The 16,620-nt window shown below is 43.6% G+C and overlaps 3 protein-coding genes across 4 annotated transcripts; 2 read left to right on the top strand and 1 right to left on the bottom strand.

The window, feature by feature from the left end:
- Positions 1-4,610: 4,610 nt before the first annotated feature.
- On the bottom strand, positions 4,611-6,304 carry LOC115746034 (fasciclin-like arabinogalactan protein 4). Its single transcript, XM_030681733.2, has one exon. The coding sequence runs from the start codon at positions 6,271-6,273 to the stop codon at positions 4,846-4,848; it is 1,428 nt and encodes a 475-aa protein (XP_030537593.1). The 5' UTR covers positions 6,274-6,304; the 3' UTR covers positions 4,611-4,845.
- A 4,378-nt stretch (positions 6,305-10,682) lies between these two features.
- Positions 10,683-14,407, top strand: LOC115746031 (probable GTP-binding protein OBGM, mitochondrial). Of its 2 annotated transcripts, none has more exons than XM_048281192.1 (6): positions 10,683-10,750; positions 11,365-11,633; positions 12,353-12,461; positions 12,650-12,732; positions 12,849-12,911; positions 13,019-14,407. In XM_048281192.1, the coding sequence occupies exons 2-6, from the start codon at positions 11,499-11,501 to the stop codon at positions 14,147-14,149; spliced, it is 1,521 nt and encodes a 506-aa protein (XP_048137149.1). In that variant the 5' UTR covers positions 10,683-10,750; positions 11,365-11,498; the 3' UTR covers positions 14,150-14,407. The 2 variants fall into 2 exon arrangements, with proteins under 2 accessions (XP_048137149.1, XP_048137148.1); XM_048281191.1 differs by lacking the exon at positions 10,683-10,750 and adding an exon at positions 10,801-11,116.
- A 914-nt stretch (positions 14,408-15,321) lies between these two features.
- LOC115746039 (metallothionein-like protein 1) lies at positions 15,322-16,330 on the top strand. The gene is made up of 3 exons (XM_030681740.2): positions 15,322-15,490; positions 15,642-15,725; positions 15,882-16,330. Exons 1-3 carry the CDS (start codon positions 15,435-15,437, stop codon positions 15,970-15,972), a joined length of 231 nt encoding a protein of 76 aa, XP_030537600.1. The 5' UTR covers positions 15,322-15,434; the 3' UTR covers positions 15,973-16,330.
- Positions 16,331-16,620: the final 290 nt, after the last annotated feature.

The raw sequence follows: 16,620 nt of genomic DNA on the forward strand, positions 1-16,620 counted from the left end.
ATTTGCTCAATACTTTGTCGAATCGCTTTTTTTTCTTGCTCGTGTTAAATCTATAAACGAGAGGTTTGACATACATATATTAGAGTGTCATTTAGGGATTTTCTTTATCAATTCATTTTGTTCGGGGAAAATTTCAAATAAATGCATGAAGTGGACCTTGTTTTAAATAAAAGGCATGAAGTGGTCATATCGGTCTCAAAGAAAAGGCCTAACATCTCCAGCTGGCAAAATCTTCCCGCCAATCAAGGGCATTCTTTCTTTCCTTTCTTTTTCCCTCCCTTCCCGTCGATGGCCCGTCGATGGCCCGTCTTAGGCGATGGCCGGGCACCATAGACGGTTGGACTAGGGCCACCCTTGTCGGCCACAGGTGAGGCCGACACTCGCCAAATCCGGGTGAGAGGCGCCTCAACCGCAACCGGGAAGGGCCCGGGCGAGGGTCGTGGGGCCGCCGTTGGCCCCAACAAAGAAAAAAAAAAGAAATGGGAAAAGGAAAAATGGAAATAAAAGGAAAACAAATAAATAAAAAAAGTAAATGACGAAAATGTCATTGACCAGCTTGTGAGATGAGGCCCTTCTTTGAGAATGACATTGCCACTTCAGACAATTATTTAAAATAATATTTCCTTCAAGTCATTATTTGAAAAAAAAAATGAAAGCACTTCGAACTATTATTTAATAAAACGAGGACATTTCATGCATTTATTGGAAATTTTTCCTTTTGCTTCAGTCAACTCGATAACATTTTATTTATTAAACATTTGGTTGAAAGATTAGAAGAAGGTAAAGTCGTTGGCTCATCTCCCATCCATCCATTTTGGACAAATTAGTGGGCTTTTGACAATTACCCCGATGGACCTGTGGCTTCGCTGGCACTACATGTCTTGGTTGACTTATGATGCGGTCCATCTCAGCATCACCATTGCAGTTCACATACAAAACTTCAAAAAGCATATGAAGATCATTTGAGAATCAAGTAGTAAAACGGGCAAAAGCTGAAAAGAATTAGTCCGTGTACTCATGAGTCATTATAAAGCTGCCGGGAGACTAAAAGTACAAGAACATGTACCATTTTAATCTTCGATTCCACTAAGTGTAGTACAGATAGATGATAGATTAGCAAAAGATTAAATCTTTTCTTCCATCGACTTGGAAAGATAGGCCGAAACACAAGACGAAAACGAGGCATGTGACCAATATTTCGGATCTCTAATCAGCATCCGCGTTTTGATTCATATCTTATTAGATAAGATTAGACTAAGTTGAGGAACTTTTCCCATCGAAAGAAGCTTGAGATGCAAGAATATGAACAAAGGAAAAGGGAGGGCGGTGGGAAGTTGAACTTTTCTACGGCAAACCGATGTTAACCAATGAACGCTGGTTTTCCTCGGAACGGAATGTCAGCCATCGAGCATACGCGCAATTTCAAAGCGTTTGACTCGGACGAATTGCACACCTTCATCATGCTAAAATTGTCAATTGGCTATCCATACTGCGACCTAAATCCTCTCAAACAAATGTGCAACTTTGACTTGAGATGGCTCTAGCTTTGAAGAGAAAGGAAATTGGGAAACCAACTCACGTTCTCTCTCTCTCTCTCTCTCTCTCTCTCTCTCTCTCTCTCTCCAAATTCTAATTGAAGCTACTCGACTAATTTAGGAGGCTACTACCGGCGAAGCTACCGAACTGACTTAATAAAATGGTAGACGTGGCTAAAGGGGGGTCGAACGGCCGCCCGCTTGGTGGGGGCGGCTCCTCCTTGTGGGTAAACGGGAGACCCGACTCTACGAACCCGAGGAAAGGGTGGTGAGCCTAGACATGGCCAAAATGAACCGGGGCTCGGAACCGGCCCGTTGACCGGGCCCACGGTTCTGACCCGGTTTTTTTAAATAAAAAAAAAGGGAGGAGGCCTGGGGAAAAAGAGCCGTTGGGCCTAGGAACCGGCGGTTCCAAACCGGAACTGGAACCGACTTGGAATCGGAAACGGCGGTTCCACGGAACCGGCCACGTCTAGGTGAGCCTGAAGACCAAATCAATGTGACTTACACTTTTCTTTGAATTGGATCCGTGTTCGTCCACAATGCTTTCAAAAACAGGTCTCCGTTTGGTGTTTCGTGTACTAGGGTTAAGACTTATCTAGAGAAAGATAGGCAGGATAGCAAGGCAAGGGAGTTGTGGAAGTGCCACGGGCACATATTAGTGGCCTTTTCCTTTCGAGCCCGGTAAAAAAGTCCGATGCATCAACACTGATTTTCATGGTCAACACATTACGTTGCACGATCTTTTGCGTTCTCTCCACTCGATCTGGGGGTTTGAATTCCGCACCATCTTTGTCGAACTATGTGGACGTTGTCCGGCTAAAGAAGCTTGTCATATGGGTTCGCCTTGCTGGACCGGGCAATCAATTCCTTGAAAACTTGCTGCCACTGAATCGATTGAATTCGGTTTCCGATTGGGCGGACTTCATACGAAAGGTGACCAATGAACAAAAATTGTTTGGACAGTATGTTCATGGCAATCATGAGCGCACATATAAATGAGAATTCCCCAATCGAAGAGGAACATTTCTATGGATCGGGTTTGCAGGTTTGGGCGCTTCCATAGAGCCATCGTGTTCCTTTTTTTTTTTTTTTGGTCGGAAGAGCCATCTTGTTCGAATGCTCCATCTAATAAAGAAAAATAAAAACGAAAGATTGAATGGAGATGCTCAGCAAGATGGAGAGAGAGAGAGAGAGATCATGGGCCACAAAAGCCCATGAATCATATCGCAGGCCACAAAATTTCAAGTAATGAGTTCAAACTACTAATGGAAAAGGCGTGAATATTGGGTCGGGTCGGATCGTCTTAAGTTACGAATGGAACTATATGTGCTAAGGGTCACACGAAAGTATAATAACATTCTCGAGAAATAATGATTAGGATGACGTCATCCCAAATTTTTAGGCTTTTGGCGTGAATTATATTATCTCGTGTTGTACCTAAAAAAGGAGGGACCCTAACATGGGACCCACCTATTTTTTGGGCTCATTTCATTAATAAGTACGAGGGAACAATCAGCATTACACACAGGCCTGAAATAATTGGAAAGATGATATCGATGCACGCCGAGAGTCATCCTCCGGTCGGACTACCTAAACTAGCGCACCCCAGATTATTTATTCCCCAGTCTCCTCCTCCTCCTTTGTCCTAGCCGAAGAGATCCAACGGCGGAGAAGATGGGCCTCCGAGTTTCACCGCATCGCCAACCGTCCGACTTTGTAGGGTCATTTTAGCTGGCTCTTCGTCCTTCCCTTCGGGCGAGTCTTTTGACTAGTTCAATCGGATCGGGCCCCGTGTCATTAAAAAACAGAACGAGGGTGCAAACCCCATTTTCAAATCTGATCGTCTCTTCTCTGTCAATTTGTATACTCACACATGAAAAAAAAAAAAAAAAAAAAAAGGCACTTTCATCTTCATCCACCGACATGGCAAGATCTGAAGTACAGTGAAAATACGTATCTATCATGAGAACTCCGGACTTAATTTTCCTTTTTCAGCAAAAGAAAGAAATTGCTCCCATGATCAATTTAAAAAAGTAAACTGATGGACTACCAACTACCACAGATTGTTTCCTACATCTACATTTTTCATTCAATTCTTCCAGCTACCCGAATGGCTAGTGACTGACTAACCCAAGAAGCAAAGCCACAAGTACATGGCGCCAGGACCAACGTGGGGTCACAATTCTTCTTCAACAAGGGTCAGCACAATCGGAACGGCGGGAACTAGATGTACAAGAGGACAGCTCTCGATGCCATGAAGATTGTACGCCCGGACGATATTAACATCGTCCGTGGAATGCGCTGTAGTCCTATTCTACACGAGCTTAGCACAAGCCAGTAACTCCATGATCTTATCTTCACGGGTCCAGATAGATATTTAAACCAAGAAAGTGAACAGTATCCAAGCAATTGAGGTGGGATTATCGTCTGCTTGCACGGTCCGATTCCTTTTCCGCACTTGATGGGGCCAATCAGAACACATCAGGATTCAGGACCATAGAAGAAAAATATCCCAACAAAATATTTTCTGGCAATTTCTCATCGGCCAAACCAAACAGACAGGAGAAATGAAGGAATGCGTGGTTCCATGAAAGCACGGACGTTACTGGAAGAAAGTGCAGTTCTTTAGGAAGGAGAAGAAGGAAGGAAGGAAGTGGGGTGTTTGGGGAAAGGATGAGGAGTTATGGGCTTTGTTTCTTTACCATGGAAAGAGGCAATGGCGGTACTGACTTGTATCTCCACATTGAGATCTGCTCTTCATCCACAAAGGACTTCACGCGATCACTTCGCTTCCTTCTCTCTCACGACTCCAAGTTGCTGGAGGAGCTTCTGGGCTCATCCGGGTGTGGAAAAAAGTCCCGAGGCTTTTCTTTTCTCTCCAGTTTCTGCAGAGAAATCATAGCAGAAGAAAAAGGAGAAGCAAAAGGGACGATAAAGCGATCGCAAGCTCATTCAAAGAAGGGGGAAAAGGATTGCAGATCTCAGGACCCTTTTGGTTTCTTCTCAATGTAGGCGCTTGTAACGAGTTTATAACAGGTACCATCAGCTCAACAAGAGAATGCAGATCGCAGGAATCAAAATTGGTGCTCACTTATTCCAACATTTTGACACAAATTCACTTCTCCTTTTCTTCAGCAGAGAAGAAAAAATCGTCAGCTGTCCGAATTCAATACCACCGTGTAAGAACAAAGCAAAAACAAGAAAAAAAAAAGAAAATTATCAAATCAACGATAATTAACAGGCGTAGCAAGAAAAAAATTTATAGGAAAATAAGAATGAGCAAAAAAAAAAAAATTGGGATTTAATCTCACACAGCTACATACACTAATATACAACACAAAACCAGCATCAGTCTCTGCACGCCGCCGACAGAGCTTCCCGACCGCATCTCTTCCCTGGATATTGGCGGCGGCCCGTCAAAACCACCAGGCGAATTCTCGGGCGAGGGTGTGATGCCGGGCGGGGGAGCCGCACTCATGATCGGACCGCCGGACTTCGAACCCACCGACGGATTCTTCCCGAAGATCTCCCTTGGCAATAGAACCCTGGACACCCCGAAAATCGCCACTGGGTTCTCATCGAAGACGGTCTGCGTCACCGAGGCCTGAACGATCCCGGTGTCGATTGCCACCGATCCATTGACCCGGGAGATGTTGAGAGTGTAGCTCCCAGCTCCCATGTCCTCCGTTGCCAATGTGGGTTGCAACGGATTCACGATCGATTCCAGAGAGCCAAGAGGGTAATAAGAATGCAAGACGTGAAACTTCAGCACCACGGCCTTCTTATCCGCGGGCAGCGACTGCAAACTCTGGCTCGTAGGCAATTCGGCAAAGGCGGTGTCGGTGGGGACGAAGAGGGTGATCCCGGCGCCGCCCTCGTCGGCCTCGAATTCCTGGACGACGCCAGAGGCGGCAAGCATGGATGCGGCGACGTTGAAGTTGTGGCCGTCGATTAGGGCTTTGGTGATGTTGAGGCCCAGGGGAGGGCGAGTCTCGGAGGCCATGAGGTCGAAGCCATAAGGGACGAGGAGGGAATTGACGGTGAAGATGGAGAGGTTGTAAGGGATGGTCTTGATGGGCTCGAGGAGGGTGGCGTTGGAGGGGGAGTAAGGGGCTGGGGAGTGGACGGAGACGGCGCCGGTGGAGGGGTCGCGCGTGATGTTGAGGGAGCCGAAGTTGCTGGTGGCGCGTCCAGTGGTCTGGAAGAGGGTGGTGAAGAGGGTTCCGGAAGGGGGGATCTGGTGGAGGTCAGAGGAGGAGAGGCACTGGAGGAGCACGTGGTAGCGGAGGACGTCGGCAAGGGAGGTGGGGGAGAGGCGGCGCGTGAGGTCGGAGGAGGCGAGGTAGGCGTTGGGGACGGCAAGGACGGTGACGGCGGATCGCTGGGCCAGATCCGAGGCGATGGTGGAGGAGAGGAGGGTGGTGAAGGCGGAGAGCTCCGGGAAGGAGGAGAGGAGGTCGGTGATGTTGAGGGAGGCCGCGGGGGTTGCGGGGAGGGTCAGGAGGAGTACACAGAGGAGGGTCGTGGGGGTGATTTTGGAAATGGAGGTCTGTACGGCCATTGCGGAGGCGGTGGCGGCGGCCACGACGACTCTCTGCAAGGAGGAGAGGCAGAGAGTGCGCGTGCGAGTGTGTGGGGGAGGCGAAGGGGGCGAGTTGAGTGTCGGAGTCCAGCGATGAGTGAAGAGTGCAGGGACTGTCCGTGAAGGAGAGCGAGAGAGAGAGAGAGTGAGCATGAAGATAGGGGTACTGATGATGATGATGAGGGGCATCTGATGGTGTTTTGGCTTGATGGGTGAAGCACGATGATGGTGATGCCAGCTGATGTCGATGCATTCATGCTCCCTCCCCCCACTCGCGCGTGTTCGGCGGCATGGTCCGAATCTTCCGACTTGAGATCCGAAATTCAGATGAAGTCCACCGGAAATTGTCATTACCGCTACCTAAATCTTGAGCTAGAACATGGATATATTCGGCATACTCATCTCTAGATTTTGGCAATTGTTTACGCTTAAGATATTATTAGCTCACTGAGTTTATGTGACCTCGATAGGGCACTTGACTTTATTGTTAGTATGATATATCAAAGCTAAACTCTACTTACTATCTCCGTCACAGGCTATGTATGTATTGCCCAGATAATATCTTTGTCTCTAATTTCAAATATTGACTCTTGTGCTTGAGCTGAAAATGCCCCAATTAACTGTGCCTATATAATTTTTAATCTATCACAATCCGAGCAGGTACGGAACCTATAAATTGTGTGAGAAGTGGTTGTCAACAAAATGTTGACTATAGAATTCCTCGTCAATGCCATATTGTTCGTGGAAATTCTTACCAGTGGTCATATTTATCAATGATCACCATCAGTTATCGATATATGATGATGATGGGTCAATGATTGTCATGACAGAATTGGCCAAAAAGGCAAATAAAAGTAAAGGCATCATCAATTGAAAGGCATGGGTCAGCGGAGTTATGAGAAATCATCTTAGAATTAGTCGTTTTGTTAGCAAATTGGATGTAAGATTCGAGCATAGTGATATCGAAATAGAAACTGCTTGCTGGTAAGGCAATGGAGCCCAATGGAACATGAAAAATGAGGACGCAACCCTGAAGGAGAAACTGCCGGGAGGTCAGACATTGTCGCAACGTAAAGATAGAGAGCCGGAAGTTTTGGAGATGTGAGGACATTCGCAATAACCGTGGAAGAACTACTTGTGAGCACTTACGTTGTATATATCGTATACACCATCTCTTGTGCATCGTAGAATCCTCGAAAACAGTACAAACTCGTCATCTTTCAATTCATATATCATATCATGACCGTAATTCATAAGAAAAATTACCAAAAAAAGTCATAAAATTATTACAATTGTGCCAATTCAGTCATAAATCTTTTTTTCGTACCAACTCAGTCCTAAACTTTTTGCATTTATTTTCAGCTAGCTTTGACCTGTTAGAACCGACGTGGATGCCGATTGGCTGATGTGAATAATTTTTAAATATTTTTATTTTTTTTCCTTTTTCTTTTCTTTATTTTTTGTTTGTTTGTTTTCTTCCCCTCTCTGGCTTGTCGCTGGGCGAGCTCGCCAGCAACGGCGAGGCTTGGCCTCACTAGATCTGCGCGAGCTCAGCCGCCATGGCTGCCCATATGGGTTCTCAGGTTGTAGTTTGGGAAACAAACCCTCACGAGCAGCACCAATTTTGCGATTTCTACATGATGGAAGCGAAATGACCCAACACCAGCAACATCAACCAAGAAAAACCGAGCAGATTCAACGAAATATAATAGAAATTGAAAAGAGGAAGGAGCGATTCCTCAAAAATCCAGAGCACGCAAGAAATCGGCAAAGTCTTGGAGAGGAAATGGGCGAAGCCCCCCCTCTCTATATTATGAAAATCGTCCTCTGCAAAACCTCCATTTCTTCCTCATCTCGTCACTCTCTCTCCTCCAAAAATTCCATCTAAACCCAGATTCTGACATTTTCCATTAGAACCCAGAACTTCAATCCATGGCAGCCGAGGTCGGCCTCGCCCAGATCTGGCGAGGCCAAGCCTTGCCATAGCCGGCGAGCTAGCCTAGCAACGGTGGCGAGGCCGACCTCGCCCTTGCCGACTCTAGCCAGTTGCTTAGACCGGTGACGGCCAAAGAGGAAGGAGGGGAAGAAAACAAACAAAAAGAAAAATAAAGAAAAGAATAAAATAAAATAAAAAATTATTAAAAATTGTCCATGTCATCGCCAACGTCCACGTCGGCGTCGATCGGCATCCACGTCGGCGCCAGCCGGTCAAAGTTGGGTGAAATGACTGAATTGGCACAAATGCAAAAGGTTTATAACTAAATTGGCACAAAAAAAATGTTTATGACCGAATTGACACAATTGTAATAGGTTTAAGATTTTTTTGATAATTTTTTCATAATTTATAGATATCTCGTTGTTGATTAAATTCCATTGGGTATCTTAGTTGTAGTTTTCAGATATCTCGTCATCGATTGAATTTCTAACTTTTTTTCTTGCTATTATTTCACTTTGTCGCCAATTAAACTACGACAAATTATTGTGTACTTCAAGGTGACTGAATTTTGTTGAAGTATACCTATTGATTTTCTTGTGCTCCAGTGATATATCCCGTCCGGAATCGCCACAAAACCCGTCTCCTTATAAAAAATCGAAGAACGACTTCTCAATGAAATGTCTTTCATCGTAGGGAAATTCCGGTAAAATATGGTCTCATCTCATAGAAGAGCAGATAAATTTGACATTTTTGGTTTCGCAAAAAATGAATAATATGAGAAACGATTTTCTAAAAATAACAACTTGTATCGCTTCGATGAAAGATGTTTCATTATCAAAATATTCATACATTTACGTGAACAATGAAAATATTTCTCGATCGTTCGTTTCGTACGTAATACAATTAAAATATTTTTTAAATTATTCATTTTTCTTAAAACCAAAAACATTCAGCAGCAGGCCCTACGACTTCGTACATGAATCTTCGTCCGCCTTCTAACGAGGCCAAACGACATCTTCGCTTTTCTTGTCCGGGTCCCAAAATTTGTATTGTCGTCAAGTTGCTTTGCCTTCCGGTCCCACGACGGACATGGGACCCACTGACTTTTTTCAGCCCATTGTTTATCATTCTAACTTCGTTTTAACGCTAAACCAACTAGGCGAAAATTTTACAAATTCGCGATTTAAAACGGAAGGAAATTTTTCAAATAAGGGCATGAAATTTTCTCATTGCAATCTATTATCGACATTTAAAATTGGCAATGCTAAAGAAGATAAAAGATGGCAATGGTCGTAAAATGAACATGAGCGCTCAACAAAGGCAATGTATCCGAATTAAAACAACTAAGAATGATCAATCGGAACTTATTTTCTTGAGTAGTCACCAAGCACTTTTTACTGTTTGCTGGTCTTCTCTCCCGATCTAGATCTAGAGTTAGATTTAAAATTACGTGCTCTTTTATCTCGATCTACAAATAGATTTAGGATTTACAAGATGGTTTTCGTGCTATTTCAACCAATTGGGGTTGTCGTTATCTTTATACGATGAAGGTGTAGAGGACGTCGAGCCTAGACGCGCACCGCCTCATGACAAAGTCGTAGCAACCGGAGAGAAAAAAGGGAAATCTCGGCCCGTGCTCATCAACGATGCGAGATTCGATGATCGATCGCCGGATGTGCTTTAACGCTATGACAGACCTGTCATTGTGGAATAAGCGAGTGTTTGCAAACCGTATCAAGTTGTTTAATCTTTCAAATTTACTTATTTTGCTTGATTTGCATGCTTATCTTGAAGTCATGCACCTCTTATTCAAGTAAAATGAAAATTTCGTTTCGACTCAAAAAAAAAAAAAAACCGAACACTTTCTACTACTTTAAAATAGATTACATGTTTCAAAATGTTTAAATTCGATTGTTGTAGGTTATGCTCGTCATTCCATACATTGGACTACCTTAATTCGTCCCGAGATGGAATCATGGAAGCGTTAGTTATTTAAGTAAACGCGGAATCCATTTATTTTAAGCGAAAAAATAATTATATGTCAATTGCTTTAAAAAAAAGATTTAGGTAAAATGAATTATTTGATTCTATGTAATTGCATATGAACAGAAATAATTTGATTTTTAAATTTAAAAAAAAAGTCATACACAGCATTAAAAAATGAAATTCCGAGTCAAAGTTTTCGATTCCGCAAATGTCCTCAATGTCAACAGGTTTCAAAGTGCCAAATACATACGATCGAGGCGAAGCCAGTCATTTTGAATGGACGTCTCTGACCTTCGGCGAGCCTCCTCCACTCCCACTTAAACCCCGTCGTTGGTCAACCCCCTCACCCGCTCAATCTCCGCCGTCAAAGGCAAGCTTTTGGCTTCCGCTGCTCGTGTTTTGACTGTTTCTTATTGAGATCCCATGGATCCATTTTATTTTCTTTTTGGGCGATGACATACATTGGGTTTGGTAGGCGACTTCATCGACTTTTTGGCGGTAAAAATGAAAATGCTGATACGGGGGTTCAATGGCGGTGATTAGTGCCGTGAAGGGAGCATCGCGCGGAGGAAAACATCCCTGCCCACCATGTGTTTGATTGGAGTTTCAACACAAATGCCATAGTTATTCATGGGTGTCGTAGGTCCACAGAATGCGATCTGTAGATCACTTGACGTCTTGTTTGGGTAAATTGAGGAAAGCTGTGAGGTAAGATTGTCGGTCTGTTTTTGCAAACCAAACTATGCCATAGCTATTTTATTTTAGTTCGTACTCTGTTATGTTCTTGTTCCCATGAAATGGATGGTTTACTCTGTCCAACCTTATTCCATTCTGCGACCCAAACATGCCATCAGTCGGTCCACATCAACAAGCGTCTTTGAAGAAATCTTGTATGTCAAACACGTCATAGACACGAGGCTGGACCGAAGCCGAAGAAGAAAGAATGTGTATTTCGTTTGCCACCGAAATGTTTCTTTGCTGGTTTATCACCTTCTCTCGATCATGACTGCATTCACGGTGCTCGATAAATTGCTCCAAAGACACTTAGTTTTTTGTCCCTCATTGCTTGTCTATGTAATGCCTTTCTATCTCATTTGCATCATGTTAGGGGTTCCTGAAAGTCCGTATAGCATTCAAATTGGTTATAATGAAGTTTTGTGATAAGAACATCTTTTGCCTGTCAAATTGCTAGTCCTTTGGTTTCCCTAGAAAGTGGGCACAAACTTCAATTCGTTTACTGGTTTGAAGACCCTGGAGATGATTTTCCCGTGTCTATTTTTCCTACTCTTTACCAAAGTTACACAACCACACTTTTAATGCAGATCTCACAGCACAGGGAGGTATATGATTTAATATAGCTGCCCTTCCAGATGTTGGGAAAACGAAAATTAAGAGGATAGATACGACTTTTTACGTTGGAAAATTCCCCAAGATAAGAGATAGCATAAGAGACGTCATGTGGGCATGCCGTGCAAAACTCTTGTGGCGCCTGGAAGGGTTGAGGACAACTTTGGAGGCACCATGGCTATTGTTATCTTTATCCTCTTATTCAGACTCTCCTCACAAAAAGTCTAAGCTTGCTCCTTTGCAGGTACCCTCTCCCTTCTTTTCTATTCATCCAAATTCACTTGAATATGTCACTTAGGGGTGGAAAAACTTAATAAAGTCGTGTAAGTTAGTGACTTGATAATGGATAGGAGCAACTTTTGTATTTTTTTCATCTTGTAAGTTTTTCTTGGTACATGGTTGATGTGTGCATGTAGATTTCAAATTTGAATTTTCTCCCAGATAGATTCAATTATAAAAACCTAATGATTCTCTAGCACGAAACTGAAGGATTCAGCTGCTTAGGATCCTACAACCATCTTTCTAAAAGACTATTCCGTAGGCTGTGGTTCTAAAACTGGGTTGGCAGTCCGTTGAGGCTACGTGGGCTATATATTTTTCAGGAAGGACAAGTCATTTTGCTGGCTAGTGTGGACTGTTCCATGGCTGTGGTTCTAAGACATTTAGTTGGCTGGTGTAGAGTTATCTTTTCCCGGACAGGCTTGGGGTAGTTGGTTCTATCTGCTGTTTGAACAAGAAACGGTTAGCAGATGGTATGAACATCATAATATGTATTGATAATTGGATGGAAGAATTCCGAATCATGTAAAGTAGTTTAAGATTCAACTGGTAAGCTTGCTTGAGCAGCAGATATTTCATATACTGCAAACTTCATTCATGTTTCGAAATGAGTGCAACTAATCTTATTGCACAAATCCATGTAATTTCCCTAGACTCAACAATCATGGCATTCTTTTGCTGTAGGAAAGGAAAATGAGAGACAGGATTAAGCTCTTTGCTAAGGGAGGTGAAGGTGGCAATGGTTGTTTTAGTATTCGTCGCAGTCGACGTGATTCTCGAGGCCAACCTGATGGTGTGTCTCCATTCCATAGGATGTCTATAATTGTCCTTGTTATACCATGTCATGTTTATGTATCCAACGCGTTCTTTTCATCATGAGGAATGTAGGCGTGTATATTAATATGAGAGATGCAAAATTAGGTTGTTGACTTCAGGAATTCGCTTTGTCACAGCTTTTGTTTTTCATATATTGAACTGCAGGAGGGAATGGTGGACGAGGTGGTGATGTCATTCTAGAATGCTCTCGTGCAATTTGGGACTTTAGAAGTGTGCAGCACCACGCAGTTTGTGGCTCTTGCTTCTATTTACTATTTACTGTGAAGTTCTTTTTATTTTGTGGTACATATATTTCATATACAGCTCTGAGAAATTTTAGTGATATTCCTATTGCTACATGCAGCATGGAGGTAGAGGGGCCCAAGGATCCTCAAAGAACATGATAGGTACACGGGGAAAAGACAAGGTTTAACCTTTATCATCTCTTTGACTGAAAGAACATTTAATTTGCTTTATTCTGCACATTAAGTTAAGTGAGGACATGCAAGTATGAGCAGCTCTTTTAATTCCTAGGTTGTCTATGTACCTCAAGGCACCATCATTCATCTGGTGGAGGGGGAAATCCCCGGCTCGGTTGAAAAGTGTTCTCCAGAATTAGATCCATGGGAGCTTCCAGGTTCACTTGATGCTCCATCTGAATCTAACAGCCAACCTGCTTTACATGATAGTGGAACAAAAGAAGATGAATCAGCACACACTTCTGGCGCTTCATGTCCGACCGCAGCTTTAGAAAAGACGGAAAAGTTAAAACAATCTGCCCAAGGTGCGGCGACTGATGCTGAACGTCAACTTGCTGATTCTAGTTCATCAGGGAACAGCATGGAAGAGGAGACGGTGGAAGAGGAGCAAATAAAGTACAACATAGCAGAACTGAAAAAGCAGGGTGAGCGAATAGTCATTGCTTGTGGAGGAGCAGGTGGACTGGGTAATGTTTCTACTCCAAAAATCCCCCGAAAGTCTAACCTAATACACAAGCCACATAGGGATGGTGCCTCTGATCTTGACCACAAAGAATGCTCATTAAATCTTGGTTTGCCTGGTTCTGAGGCCATCCTCATATTAGAGCTCAAGAGTATTGCCGATGTGGGCCTTGTTGGGATGCCGAATGCTGGTAAGAGTACTCTTTTGGGAGCCATATCAAGAGCTAAACCAAGAATAGGCCATTATGCTTTCACAACACTCCGGCCTAGTTTAGGAAATCTGAGCTACGACGACTTGTCAATAAAGGTGGCCGATATTCCAGGACTCATAAAGGGCGCACATGAGAATCGTGGACTTGGGCATGCATTCTTGCGCCACATAGAGCGTACAAAGGTTCTGGCTTTTGTATTAGATTTGGCAGCTGGGTTGGATGGTAGAGTAGGAATTCCACCATGGGAACAGCTGAGGGATTTGATGTTAGAGCTCGAGCAGCATCAGGAGGGATTATCTTCTCGCCCCTCCTTGATAGTGGCAAACAAGATTGACGAAGCAGGGGCAGAAGAAGTGTACGAGGAACTGAAAAGGAGGGTGCGAGGTGTTCCTATCTATCCCGTCTGCGCTGTCCTGGAGGAAGGAGTAGAAGAACTAAAAGATGGTCTTAGGATGCTTGTGAGTGGTGAAGCATCAAACCAACTCAACATGCATGATATCATGCTTGAGTAGGTTGCTGTAAACTGGTGTGGTAATCTATTGTTCTAGGCTTCTGCGAAGCACGATTTTCCTTACAATAGGAGACACTTCTCCAAATTTCCTTTCGAGCTTGGGCCTCGGATAGGAAAATAACTTTTAGCGCCTTTCCTTCTTCTAGTCTCCTGCTAACACATATAGAGATGTATCATAAATGACAAAGGTTCACCTTGAGGCACATTTATCGATTAGAGGTGTTCCTTCATTGTTACTCGAGCTAAGCTATCATTCTTGGGATAAAGGCCACCTAACCGGTGCACCAAAGATCGTTCCTTTAATGTAGCCTGTGTTGGGTTGATTTCTCTGAGGGTGCTACCGGGCAAGTGTTGGATTGGATTATATTGAATGCATAAGGCAATTTACTTACTAGATGATGATTAATCAGGCTATTAGAAATTTCAAGCTCTCAAACCAGTCACGGATCGGCCAATAGTCAAAGTCATTATTATTCATTATAATCGGAGTAGTGTGAATATTTGTGTTTGCCATTAGTTATGTATGAGCTATTGTAAGTGGAATGCTTCATGCCTCTGCATAAAGAAACCACCGAAAAATGGAGATCATCACCAGGAAGTTCTACGACATTGCGAGGTGTCTACGTGAAATGGTAAAGCCCAACACTTCGATTGGAGATAAATAATGAACTGAAACAAAGTCCACCTCTTGATATCATGTACTCGCGTAATTTACATTATAGCCGAGTTTATGTGGGAGATATTGTCCAAAAGTTGGAATCCGGAAATAAGACAATGTAGGGGCGGCTCTAAAGAATGCTGAAAGGTTACATGGCTTTCGTGATTAATATATAGATGGGCACGATTCATGCGTCGTCACCCATCCAATGAATTCGTATAATCCAAGGACAAAGTCATCTGATATGTCATTTTCAGCAGCTAGTTCTACGAAATACAGCGGCCAAATCTTGTAAGAAATTGCAGTTGCAGATCCCCCCTATTTTTAATCTTTCAAATCATTCTGGCAATTGATGAGGAAACCCTCTTGGCCCTTCCTTGGACAAGGATATGCGACTCCTAATTGGCTGTCCGGCGTGGAAGAGAGGAAAGAAATGGTTAGGACTATCAAAGGAGACGTAACCATCTTGAGATTCAACCACGTGTCCGGCCGATGTTCTTCGCCGTTCCACCCACCGAGATTATAAATAGAGGGCAACCATAGCCCTTAGATTCACACTCAGTATCCCATAATTAAGCACAGAGAAACTCTTTGTTGTTGCAATCTTCAGTTCTCTGATCGAGAGAAAATGTCTTCCTGCGGCGGAACCTGTGGTTGTGGCCCTAGCTGCAACTGTGACAGTGGGTAATAATCACGTCCAATATGCCCATGCATATCATATATATGCTCATACATATGTACATAAAGCATGCGAATTTGCACTGTAGTTCCTCATAAATCCCTGGGAGATGAGTTGATGACTTAGATGCGTTCGGGTCGATTGTCTTATGTGCAGATGCAAGAGGAACCCAGGCTTGGGTCTCTCAGAGACCACCACCACCGCTCAGACCGTCATTGCTGGGGTTGCTCCAGTGAAAACGTGAGTTTCAGATAGGGCAGTATTTCCCCTCCTACCTCTCATGCGAAATAGTCAGCAGCATCTACTTTTACTTTATAGAGGTTACTGAAATGGTTCGCTATTGATTGTGCAAAACTCTGGAATCATGGTTTTACATGTCTTTCACGTTTATCTCAGGAACCCCAGTGAGATGCCAGAGACGAGCACCGAGGGCGGCCATGGCTGCAAGTGCGGATCAAACTGCACGTGCGATCCTTGCAACTGCTGATCGACTTCCATAAGAAGAAGCCCTTGAATGTTGAAGAATATTACGTCGTAAATGTGCGTGTGTATCGAGTAGTTGCATATCGAAAAACTGTAGTGACCTGTGTGGCGAATAATGCAGACCTGGGTTTCGGCCATACGCATCCTTCTCTCCTGAACTTGGGTGCTTATGACGAATCCCAGGCCAGGCAAACTGTTGTGAGATTATGTGTATGGAAAACTTGAATGCGTTTGGATGAATCGTGAATCTTTTTTTGTTTTTCCTCGTCTAAAGTCGTTATCTTCTGCGATGCTGTGGAGTGCGAGACTTCACCACTCTCCTTAATAACAAATCTCCAGCAAAAAAAAATCGGTTGCTTGAATGCTCGTCTTTCTTGATTATTTTGACAAGTAAAACGACGCATTGAACTGGGCTTTAATTTGGTGGTTGTGCGATAGTGATTGACGCATCCTCGGAGGCCACACGATGGGCCGTTCTAAAAGTCAAAGTCGTTCCACCATACACTCCAACGCCGTGGCGTGCCAGACTTCACCAACTCTTCCTATAATACAAAATCTCTAGCCCCAAAAAGTCGGTTGCTTGAGTGCTTGTCGATGTTAATTATAATGGCAAGTAAAATGACGTTTTGAACTGGTCTTTATGTGGTGGGTA

Source organism: Rhodamnia argentea, chromosome 6 (genome assembly GCF_020921035.1).
Source record: "Rhodamnia argentea isolate NSW1041297 chromosome 6, ASM2092103v1, whole genome shotgun sequence".
NCBI classification, from domain to species: Eukaryota; Viridiplantae; Streptophyta; class Magnoliopsida; order Myrtales; family Myrtaceae; genus Rhodamnia; species Rhodamnia argentea.

What these genes read in the sequence shown, in the direction of transcription:
- LOC115746034 (XM_030681733.2), bottom strand. Translation starts at nt 6,273, where the DNA reads ATGCTCACTCTCTCTCTCTCTCGCTCTCCTTCACGGACAGTCCCTGCA.
- LOC115746031 (XM_048281192.1), top strand. Translation starts at nt 11,499, where the DNA reads ATGTGGGCATGCCGTGCAAAACTCTTGTGGCGCCTGGAAGGGTTGAGG. An exon ending in CTAAGCTTGCTCCTTTGCAG is followed by an intron (nt 11,634 to 12,352) that starts GTACCCTCTCCC and finishes CTTTTGCTGTAG; the next exon opens with GAAAGGAAAATGAGAGACAG. An exon ending in GAAGTGTGCAGCACCACGCA is followed by an intron (nt 12,733 to 12,848) that starts GTTTGTGGCTCT and finishes TGCTACATGCAG; the next exon opens with CATGGAGGTAGAGGGGCCCA.
- LOC115746039 (XM_030681740.2), top strand. Translation starts at nt 15,435, where the DNA reads ATGTCTTCCTGCGGCGGAACCTGTGGTTGTGGCCCTAGCTGCAACTGT. An exon ending in AGCTGCAACTGTGACAGTGG is followed by an intron (nt 15,491 to 15,641) that starts GTAATAATCACG and finishes TCTTATGTGCAG; the next exon opens with ATGCAAGAGGAACCCAGGCT. An exon ending in GGGGTTGCTCCAGTGAAAAC is followed by an intron (nt 15,726 to 15,881) that starts GTGAGTTTCAGA and finishes CGTTTATCTCAG; the next exon opens with GAACCCCAGTGAGATGCCAG.